Below are 11,767 nucleotides of genomic sequence, written 5' to 3' on the forward strand. Positions count from 1 at the left end.
ATCAGGGCTTTACAGGCATTGCTCCATGTGCAAATATCTTTGGGACGGATTGAGAGTTTCATCAGCAGCTGACGACAGACTGACTGCTCTTAATATGAATCAACTGACGTACAAAGTACATGCTTGTCATTCAATTCCTTTGTGATAGCCCCAATCCATCCTATTACAATTAGCAACTGTATGGGAGGCTGTTAGAGACACAACATCCCACTTTTAACCACAATGAGGGGATCTCAACTGAGGTGAGGCAAGAATTACAAAGAATAGAGAGAGATGCCAGAAATCACTGGCTGACTTAGTTCAGTTGAGTAAACCGCAAAAAGACTGGTGCTAATCTAAATCCAACTTCCCTAACATCACACTCCGTAAACATCCTTAATGCTGTTGCCAACAGTCTTTGCGTGCTCCTCAAATGCTTTGGTCAATTCTAATCCCACTTTTACATCTGCAGTTCTGAGAGAGACTTGCAGCTAATTGAGGAAGGTACTCAAAATTTTTCCTGATTCTTCAAAGCAATTCAAGTGACCCCAAACCATTTAATTATCAAAATGATTTATCGCTCACAGAATGTAAGCACCTCTTCTCCAGAAGTCCATTAATTGCATTCTTGAAGGACCAATAAGCATTGAGGAGTACATTTTCAAGTCCAGGATCATAAGTTGACCAATATCCAGAAATTATAAACAATCCAAGCATCCAATCTCACTTGCTTTGTTTTTAATATGGCTGACACACCTATCCTTACCATCATAAGCATACCAGCTACTTTCATAGTGTCTTTGCCTTCAACAGGAAGTATCTTACATTAAATTCTCCTCCAGAATTAATGATGTTGTCATAAAGATTGATTATCAGTCTGTACTTAAGAATTGTTTTTAAGAATAGCAAAGCATTGTTTTTAAAACTAAGACAATGTGAATCCATTCAATAATTCATGTCTTAAGCTCACTTCTGAAAGTGCTGAGTTTACTGCTTCACAAAATGGAATCTGACATTAACACCATAAACATTCAAACAAGTGCAAAGTTAATTTGCTTATGAAACCCAGCGATACATTACACTTGAAAAAATTATTCTTAACACATAGGAAAGGGACAGCGGCACAGAAAGCAATAGGACCTGCCTAATCTAAGAGCATTTGTTCATCTTACTTTTCTGGAAAAAAGTACATTTTGTTTACACTGTGGCTAGGTGGTAGCAGTCTCACATTGGATTTGGAGGTTATGGGTTTAAGTGCCACCCAAGGATGGGTACAAAAATACAGGCTGACCTTAGAGTGCAGTATTGTCAGAGGTGTAGATTTTCAGATGTTAAGCAAATTGCTCATCTGTCCTCTCAATTGGTCATGAAAAATCTCATAACATTATGTCAAACAAGAGCAGACAAGTGTACTCCAATGACTTCGTCAATGTTTATCCCTCAACCAACATTACCAAATCAGGTTACCTAGTCTTCAACATTCTGTATTTGAAGGAACAGGGGAAATTGATTGTTGTAACAATAACTACACTTCACTAATTGTAGTGAATTTCTTAATTTTGTGATATTTTCAGCTTCAACGACCTAACTTATTTACAACTAATAAGCTGACACTGAATAACATCTACCAAGGTGACTATCCAGCTGGTCTCACTGTACTCCCAGCACAGAAGGGACGAAAGTGAATTTTGCTGACAGTGGCACTTGCCAATCTATTTAAAAAGTTCCCCGATTACACTTCACAACTTTTCACCAGAATTTCACATCACTTTGCTTGCAAATAGAAATATAGAATAGAGCAAGTAAGTATTAACCTACAGACTCTTCTCATCTTCCTTAGTACAACATGATAGCTCTCAAGGTGACTTTCAATTTGATGAAAGAAAAAAACCACCAAATACTTTGTAAAAACTAAAAAGATAAAAGTACAATTTGATAACCTAAACCAGGTCAGTTAGTTAAATATAATCAATTGAAGACTTTCTGACAATACAGTACTCTTCAAAAAGAAAACTGGGTGGTCTTTGATCAAGTCTGGCCACCAAAATGCTCAAAATTGCATTAAGTTAGAATGATCAAGGAAGCTAGCGTTAATCTGGGTGGTTCTTTTAAAAAAAACTTAAACCAAACCACTCTTCTGATTTACATTTCTTAAAACTCTCAACATTCACTAAATGAGCAAGGTTGTCAGATATGCATTCATAGACAGATAGGATTTCAGAAAACATTGACTTTGGATCCCAACCTATGGGAACAATCTAAAGACTTGGAAGTTAGTTTGAAGAATGTGCAAACTTCTGCCCCACATTTAGAAATACAGCCTCATTTCACCAATCAGAATTTAGCTGATTAAACACAACAGTCAAGAACACTTCCCTACATGCAAAACATTATTCTTTACTGTATACATATTTAGGTTGTCTCCCCTTTTGAATGGAAAAACTCTTGACTGAGAGTAGATAGCTCACCTCCAGGCAAGAGGTTCTGCAGTGAGCTTTGGCCAAGTACTTCACCTGAAGCAGAGCTCCAGACTGTCCTTACTGGATATTCACATGTTCAAACTTCCAGCAGTATGGTCATCAGAAGCAGGAGTACTTAACTCTTCTTCTTCTTCTTCGTCAATGGTAGAACTTCCTAGCCAGCTCATATCAGGCCTGGGACCACATAATATGTGGTGTATTTATTCTATTAGCCTCCATGTTAAGTATAACTAAACATTTCTTCAAGACTAGTTCTAATTTTCCTCCAGTCCACAGTACATGAGCCATCATGTGACTTGCTTAGAAGAGACAGTACCTCATCTCACATGGATATTTTTAATGGCCAAAGGAAACAGCTGAAGAGGATAACAGACAGATATTGAGGTGTTTTTGATCCTTTCAATCGCACAAGCTAGAGTTCAAATAGTTGTGTTCTGAAGACTGAACTGTGTCTTCCTAAAACAAGAGGAAAAGGCTCTTGTTGGAGAGTTACATGGAGTAGTTACATACTTAGCTCTGCATTTCTGAAACCTGGGTTCAACAGGTTTTAACATAGGAATCACTTCAGATTGTTGCCCCTCAGAGTGCACTTCAAAAGGGAATCCAATTACAAAACATAAACTAAACAAAGTGCTTCAGTTTTTATAATTTCCCTTTTTTATGCAATAACGAGGTTTACCTACACGCAAAGGAAAAACCCATAAAGTTTTGTTATGCACCTCTGCACCAGACTCCTGCTGATCACTTAAACGATCCCCTAGTTCATTGGTTTTTATACTTCTGGACGCAAAGTGTAAAACACAAGCAAAGTGTTGCTCAGAGCACTTTTATCGAGAAAAAAGGGAATTGTAATTTTGATACTAGCTATTACTCTTCCTCAAGGAGAGCACAGCAGAAAAGCTGAATGCAAGAGGGATGGTTTTACAGGAATCCATCCATCTTTTTACACGTTGCTCCGAAAAGATTCATTCATGGAAGGTCAGCAACAGTTACGTTTCGGGTCAGAAGGCTGTCTCCTGAGCTTGAATCCTTTACTGTTTGTTGCTGGATTGACAGCTGTTGAAGGAATCCGACGACCTACACAGACAGGGGAAAATAAATTAAAATGGCTTTGACTTACAACGAAGCAAAAAGAGTTTTAGAGAGCAGGCAGAAAAGTGAAATTAATGACAGAAACAGATCAGCCATAATCTTGCTGGTTGGTGGAGCGGTCTCAAGGGGCAGAATGGTCTACTCCTACTCAGATTTCTCTTCTTTTAAGGCTTGGCCTCAGTCATAGCCTCCTCTGCCAAAATCCAGTACATCACTATTTGGCAAATGCTACAGAGAACACAGTCATTTCCTACAAAACTACATTGGGATTGTAATTTTAAGCACATATGATTGATAACATATTGAACTTGCTCTTAGAAGATAAATGCTTATGATCACACCAAGTCAATAAAAGCTTTCTGCAGCTCCTTAGATATTTTGAAACTCCAGACTTGAGGATAAGACACAGAAGGGCAAGAAAGATTATTTGGTTTGACTGTAAGCCTTGAAACTCAGGAGTTATTCAGTGGCTTCTTTATTATTTTACATCAGAAAGGTTTGTCCCTTTGTGGCAAAATTTAAGAGATGCGGAGTTGAGATGCATAGTTAAGATCCCAAACTGCAGAATACCATCTGAACAGCTAGGTTCAGTTGGGCATTAATAACCTCTCATTAGTTCAGTGGCAACCAACATATTTAAGATTCGCTCTCTATTTTTCCTTGGAAAGAAAGACAATGAAACTTTCTTAAAGTTCATTGTTTGAGATTCTGCATACTTGATGAACTTTGTATAGTTAAGCCATACTCACTGATTTCTGCAAACAGCTCATTAATGTTAATGGCATTTTTGGCACTAGTTTCCACAAAGATTGCATGAATGGAATCTGCATAATCCTTGGCATCCTTTTCAAGTACTTCCCTGTAATAAAAGGACAAACAGATGAGCTTAGGCTTGCTTTGCATAATTCAGGAAAGATTTTCAGTAAAGGATTAATATAACTGTGCAATAACAAGTTAGGTTACGTCTGCTTCAAACCTCTAATTTATTGAAAAAGATTAAATCAGATGTTTGGTCAGCAGTTTTTGGGGCATGTTTGGAAGGAATAGTTAGGCCTGCATTGGCCATCGTTCCAAATATAATTTAAAACCTTATGTTAAATTAGCAAACTTTCTATTAGACACAACAAAGAGCATCAGATAAAATTCATATTATAATGAGAAGCGTTTGATGTGCTACAAACATCTTATTATAACGGACAGAACAATTACAAGATTGGGAAAAATGAGGTGAAGGTGTGTTTACTGTAAAAATTCAAGTTTTCATTTGCAGGCAGAATAGCCAGCTATCTAATGACAAGAAAGCCAAGCGATGCCTAACACATCTCATCTCTAATGGTACATAGGTTCTCAGATAATGCACATCTAACCTCTGGTTTATTGTTGCTGGTGCACACTTTAAGCAGGCAGATGGTGATACTGTCTGACAAATCCAGAAACTCTTAACACGGTGGCTCAGCAGCCTCAACACCTGGGACCCAGACTCAATTCCAGCCCTGGGTGATAGTATGGAGTTTGTATATTCTCAGCTTGTTTGCGTGAGTTTCCACTGGTGTGCTGGTTTCCTCCCACAGTCCAAAGACACGTCAGTTAGATGGATTGACCATGGTAAATGTGGGGTTACATGGATAGGGGAGGATGCCCCTCAGAGGTCAGTGCAAAGCTGATGGGCTAAATGGTCTCTTTTTGCACTGTAGGGATTTATGTTTTTTAAAAACCTATTGGTTCCTTAAGTCAGTAATACTATTGCTACCTGAAGCTGTCTTCTGCCCAGAAACAAAATCCAACTCAATTCCAAATATGGCTAAGGGAATGTTTAGAAAACAAGGCTAACCTTTCTGTACCCTTATTATAATAGTGAGAAGAGCACTTTCTCTTAGTCAAAGTAAAATCAGGTCTCTGAAGAGTTCAAATAATCAGTGTTACTTTTATTTCTAAAACTAAGTTTTGATAGGGCCATAGATCTCAAGTTGGTGGTCATGAAGGACTGCAGAATGGCATGATGCTTCACTGCTAACCTGGCATCTCTCTCCAAGGCCAGTACTTTAAATTGGCATATCGAGGCATTTGGAGCTGCTTGTAAATTTCAGCTCCAGGCTGATCAATTTTTTTTTCTCTCCCCAGAACAAAGTTGATGGAAGTACATTACATACTACAGTTAAAAGTCTTAAAACATCAATCCTTTCTGCACTAACAAACATTCTGCTGGAATCTATCTACTGAAACTAGACAAAACTTGGATCCAGCTCCTTCAGAGTACACATCTATTCATTGGCTGATTATGTTGAAGTCCAAAAGATTGATACACTAAAAATCATGTGGGGTTTTATATCACATCTCACTGTGCAGAAACCAGCAGAGGGGAGTGTTGAACAAAGACAGTGTTTGGTAAAATTTGCAAGAGCTATGCTTTAATAACTTGATAGCATGCACTGTCACTAAGGTTTATGGGAATTGTTAATGCTCACTTTCTAGAAAAGGCTGCAAATGATTGCAGAGGACACTGAAAAAGGTGGGGAAGTTACAATAAAGAAATAAGAAATTTACAAATGGAAATGGATAAGTTAGGTGAATGGCCCAAAATTTGGCTGTTGACGTTTAACATGGATAAGAATGAGGTTATCCATTTTGGTCAGAAGAAGAGGAAAGCAAATTACGTAAATGGAGACAAACTTCAGGATGCTTCATAGCAGAGGGATTGTACAAAGCAAACATGCAGGCATTGCTGGTAGTAAGGATGACAAGTGAAGTTCTGGCATTTATTGTTAATGGAGAGTATAAAAAGAAGGAAGTGCTGCTACAACTGTGTAAGGCCTTCGAGGGACCACACTGTGTACTGCATACTACTTTGGTCCTCTTGAGGAAGGACTTGGTTGTATTAGAGGTAGTTCAGAGGAGGTTCACTAGATTGATTCGAGAGATGAGGGGTTTCTCTTATGAACAGATATTATAGCCCTAAACTATTCGCTCTCTGGAGCTTAGAAAAATGGAGAGGAGAGGTAATTGAGGTGTTTAAGATCCTAAAAAGGGGACTGACAAAGTAGACAGGGGACAGTATGTTTCCTGAAGTGAGGCAATCTGGACTGAGTCGTCATAGTTTTAGAATAAGAGGTAGCAAATTTAAACAGAAGATAAATTACTTGTCTCAAAAGGGTCATGAAACGATGGATTTCGCTATCCCAGAATGCAGTGGCTGCAGGGACGTGGAGTACATTTAAGACTATAAGAAATAGGAGCAGCAGCAAACTGTTCAATCTTGTGACCCTGCTCTGCCATTCAAATTGGATCATGGCTGATCAGACACTTGTGTCCACCTTCCTGCCCATTCCCCATAAAGCTTGATTTCCTTCCTATGGAGAATCTATCTTAGCCTTAAATATATACAAGGATTCTACCCCTGTAGCTCTGTGTGGCAAAGTGTTCCAAAGACGGTCAATCCTCAAAGAAATCCCTCCTCATCTCAGTCTTCAATTGGCGCCCCTTTATTAGGAGGATATGTCTCCAGTCCCAGACTCTCCCATCAGGTAAAACATCTCAGTATTACTCCTTAAGAATCCAAACTGTCTCAATGAGATTACCTCTCATTCTTCCAAACTTCAGTTAGTAGAGCTCCAACCTGTTTAGCCTTTACTCATAACAATCTCTTCAAACCAGGGATCAGAGCAAACCTTTAATGAACTGCCTCCAATGAAATTATATCTTTTCTTAAATAAGCTTTCTGCAGTCTTTCTCCATTTAAATAATACCCTGTTCTTTTGTTCTCCCTGCCAAAACAAATAGCTGTTTCCCATCTTATACTCCATTTATCAACTTTTCGCCCATTTACTTAACCTATCAACTCATCTCTCTAAACTGTTTGCTTCCCTCTTGCAACCTGCCTTTCCACTTATTTTTGTGTTGCTTGCAAACCTGGCTTTAGTACATTCGCTTCCTTTCTCAAAGTCATTAATAATATTGCAAACAGCTATAGTCTCAGCACAATCCCTGTGGAACCCTATCAGCTACATATCGCCAACCTGAAGAATCCCCCCACCCCCCTCATCAGGAGGAAATTGATTTTTCAAAAAATTAATATTGGGTTGAAGGGTTATGGAGACTGGGCAGAAAGTGGAGCCAAGATGTGATCAGTCATCAAATATATGAACAGGCTCAAGTGACTGAATTACCAACTCTTGCTCCTAGTATTTTTTTTGGTTGTATTACAATTATAAAGTTACCACAATAGTGCAGCCATTTTAAATTCACACAATTCAATTTCCAAAAGACAATGAAATGGAGAAAGCAGCATCTCAGGAGGATGCTTTGCCAACATTTATAATCAAAATAACCAACTGTGTTAAATATTACAAGCAATCTAATCATTTGAGACTGATAGGACTGCAGTGTCATTTTTATACCATAGACACCAAGTTTTAAAAAACCTTGTAAATTAAAAGTAGGTGGTGCTTCTTTTTTCTTTTACTGTTCTCTCATTATATTTCCTCCACATCATTAGAAAGAAAACCTCTGGTATAAAGATTTTTGGAGAGTGCAGCACATAGTTAGGAAGGGATCAATGGCTAGCACAGATGGAGATAAGTATACATGACTTTAATCCTGTCCCTACAGTGCTTAAAGAGTGACCAAGACGGAGACCTGAATGTCAAAGGGTATGTGATATACAAGAGTAACAGAAAGCCAAAAAAATTTGGTGCGGTAATTAATGGTATTTCCTAAGTGCTGAGCAATAACCTTAATTGAAAGGTACAGTTTGGGTTGGGATAACAAATATGTAAAGCAAGAGGCAACTTGTGAGAGTAGTTTATAGGCCCCCTAACAGTGGTCACTCTATAACAGAGCACACTGGAAGAACAGGGCACCCAAAAAGTGCACCACAATAATGAGTAACTTTAATCTCCATGTGGATTGGAAAATTCAGAATGGCAAAGATAGCCTGGAAAATGAGTTCCTGAAGTATATACTGGAAACCATTTAAGAGTACATTCTACAGCTATCCAGGGAACAGGCTGTTGTCAGCCTAGTGATGTGCAATGAGACAGGACAAATCAATCACCTCAGATAAAGAGTATCTGGATGATGCTGATCATATTGCAATTGAATGTCATGCTCTATTTGAAAAGGAACAGACTGGGTGATGATTAGTGTTTTAAACCTAAAATAAATGAATATTCAATCAAGAAAGCTAGCCAGGAATATAAAACCAGATAGGAAGAGCTTCAACAGATACCTGAACTGAAGAGAAAGTAAAGCCAAGATCTTTCTCCTGCCAGAATGTCTCTCTTTTTCAGGGGAATTGATAATGGGAAACAAATTAATGGCAGGGATTTTGACAAATATCTTGTATCTTATAGTCTGCATACTATAAAGCTGAAACTAGACATAGACAATTAAAAATCAAGGGGTGACAGGGAATAAACTTAAAGCAAACCACCATTAAGGAAAAAGTGCTAGGAAATGCTGGATCTAAAAGGTTTTCAAGTTGCCAGGATCAGATGGCCTGTATCCTAGGAAATGCAAACTGGTAGTAGCGCAGATGATTGTTAGATGGGTTCTAATATTCTAAAGTTCCTTAGATTCTGTAGGGTCCCAGGAAACTGAAAATAGTAAATCTTGCACTCTAAGAAAAGGAAGGCGGTAGCAAAGAGGAAATGACAGGTCAATTAGCCTAATATCCATCATAAGGAAAGCACTGAAACGTATTATCAAGGTGAAATGTAAAGAACTGAAGAAATCACAATGTGATCAGGCAGAATGAACATAGCTTTGTGAAAGGGAAATAGCTAATTTGCTTAACTAATCTATAAAAATTTTTTTTGACAAAGTAAGATTCACAGTGAATAGCAAAGAACCAGTAGATGTCGTGGGTAGGGATTTTCCAGAAGTGTTTGATGGTGTCACAAATGTTGCTGCACATGGTCTAGAGGTAGTACATTAGTATGGATAAAGAATGGGGAAGCTAACAGGAAGCAGGGATGAGCGGGCCTTTTCAGGTTGGCAAGCAGAATGCCACAGGGATTAGTGCTGGACCTCAAATGCTTAGAACCTATATCGACAATTTGGATGAGGAGACAATGTACGGTAACTAAATTTGCTGTGGACACTAAAATAGGAAGGAAAGTAAGTTGTCAAAAGGTGATAAAGAATCAGTAAAATAACAGACATGAGTGAACAGGAGTTTGATAATGGATTTTAATGTTGGTAAAATGAGCTTGACTATTTTGGCAGAAAGAATAGACAAATAGTTTATGACTTAAGTGGAGAAAGATTGCAGGACTTTGGTGGTACAGTGGGATCTGGGTGTCCTGGTTCATGAATCACAAGGTTTATTATGCAAACATAGGAAGACAATTAGAATGTTGTCATTTACTGAAAGGGAAATAGAACATAAGTAGGGCAGTTTTACTAAGAGCACATCTGGAGAGTAGTTTACCTCCTTATTTGAAAAGGCTCACGTGATTCATTCCTTGGTTGAGAGCTTATATTATGAAGAAAGGATAAAAAAAAGTTAGTCGATATCCATTAGAGTTTAGAAGAATGAAAGGTGATTTTATTTATAAAATAAGATTTGAGTGGGGACAATCTAAAATAAACAATGAGAATATTCCCTATTGTGGGAGGCACTAAAACTTACAGGACACTGGTCTTAAACTTCAGTCTTATTCTTAAACTGAGAAAAGAGAAAGCTTTTGCTTTCAGAAGCTGTAACAGGGTGAAATTCTCTTCGCTGAAGATAGTGGAGGCTGGATCTTTAAAGCTATTTAAGCTGAGTTTGATTTTTGATAGACAAGAGTCAAGGATTACGGGATGTAGACAGGAGAGTGGAGCAGAGATCACAACTAGGCCACATTGAATGGTGGAGCAGGCCTGAAGGACTAAATAGAATTAAGAGTAGTCTAATGTTCTGAAGCTTATAGTCTAACCTTACTTCAGCAAAAATAAACTAACAAAACTGAAAATGAAGGGAAAAAAATGACTATCTACCTTATTTACTTATCCCCCCAACATAGGGATTCAGTCATATCATTATTAAGGCAACCTAGAGATTGTAGATATTTCTGGGTCTCATATTAAAATGGTTGCTCACCCAAGTGTTGCTGGATCTGTCATCTGTCTAACACCTGAACTTTTAAATAAGGTGGTCATCCTGAGCAATAGCCTTACTGCAAAGCATCTGTATGAATGCTAACATATTCAATGCTTACTCGGTGACACATCATCAAAAAGAAGAAAGTATGAATAAATGATTAACTGGAGGATATTACTAATGGAGATTGTTCATTTGTCATCCAGACATGCAGCAGGTTAGTAACAATCGATCAACAAACTGTTTTTCACCACAGTTCAGCAGTTTTGCTATTACTTTATTAATACCTGCCAATAAAAGCTGCAAGACAGATATTCTCAGTACATGGATTTCCTTACAGCACCTATCCAATCTTAATCCTGCTTATAGGTTGTTTAAAAGATTACTAATTTTTTTGATTGGATAAAAAATAAAATGGGAAAGATACAGCTTTAAATTAAGGGACTGAGAAAGATATTGCAATTTAAAAAGAAATGAGTTACCAGAACTCATTTCATGCTGTATCCACGATGTGCGCATTATTCAAGCAATGCTGGAGAATACTAGACACCTCAGATCAGCAGCAGTTTTGTCCAGTGTCAGACTGTTGATTATTTTTCCCAACTGGTACCAGTTGTGTTCAGAAGGACTCAGCATTGTAATAACCTTTTGACTGGTTCATGGGCAAGTGCCTACAGCCTGTTTTGGGCAGTACAGGAGAATCATCCAGCCTTTGAGGGGGAAAATCTCTCTCTAATCCCTCAATTGGTGAATTGAGAGAGATTCTCAGTAGCTAGCTACTCTCTTGCTATCTCACTGCAAATTCCATTCTTGAAGGATTTAAAAAAGGAAACAAAATCACTTTCAGGGACACCAAAAAGGCAAATCATTAATGAAAGAAACATTGAGAATTGTTATCAGAGAATCCCTACAGTGTGGAAACAGGCCATTTGGGCCTAAAAGTCCACACCAACCCTCCAAAAGAGTGACCCATTCTCCTATCTTATTACTCTATGTTTAGTCTGGATGAAACTGGAGCACCTGGAGGAAACTCTCAGACACAGGGAGAATATACAAACTCCACACAGACAGACAGTCACCCGAGGCTGGAATTGAACCCGGGTCCCTGGCATTGTGAGGCAAGTGTTAATCATTA

The 11,767-nt window shown here is 38.2% G+C and overlaps 1 protein-coding gene across 1 annotated transcript in view; it reads right to left on the reverse strand.

Annotated features, from left to right (window-relative positions):
* Positions 1-843: 843 nt before the first annotated feature.
* The window catches only part of rab22a (RAB22A, member RAS oncogene family), a 52,534-nt gene continuing 41,610 nt past the window's right edge, over positions 844-11,767 (reverse strand). The window contains exons 6-7 of the mRNA XM_060836246.1: positions 4,301-4,410; positions 844-3,536 (exon numbers count right to left, since the gene is read on the reverse strand). Of these exons, the coding sequence (XP_060692229.1) occupies positions 3,439-3,536; positions 4,301-4,410 (208 nt within the window). The 3' untranslated portion in view covers positions 844-3,438. The remainder of the gene's footprint in view (positions 3,537-4,300; positions 4,411-11,767) is intronic.

The sequence above is a fragment of the Hemiscyllium ocellatum genome, chromosome 15, assembly GCF_020745735.1.
Source record: "Hemiscyllium ocellatum isolate sHemOce1 chromosome 15, sHemOce1.pat.X.cur, whole genome shotgun sequence".
Taxonomy (NCBI): Eukaryota; Metazoa; Chordata; class Chondrichthyes; order Orectolobiformes; family Hemiscylliidae; genus Hemiscyllium; species Hemiscyllium ocellatum.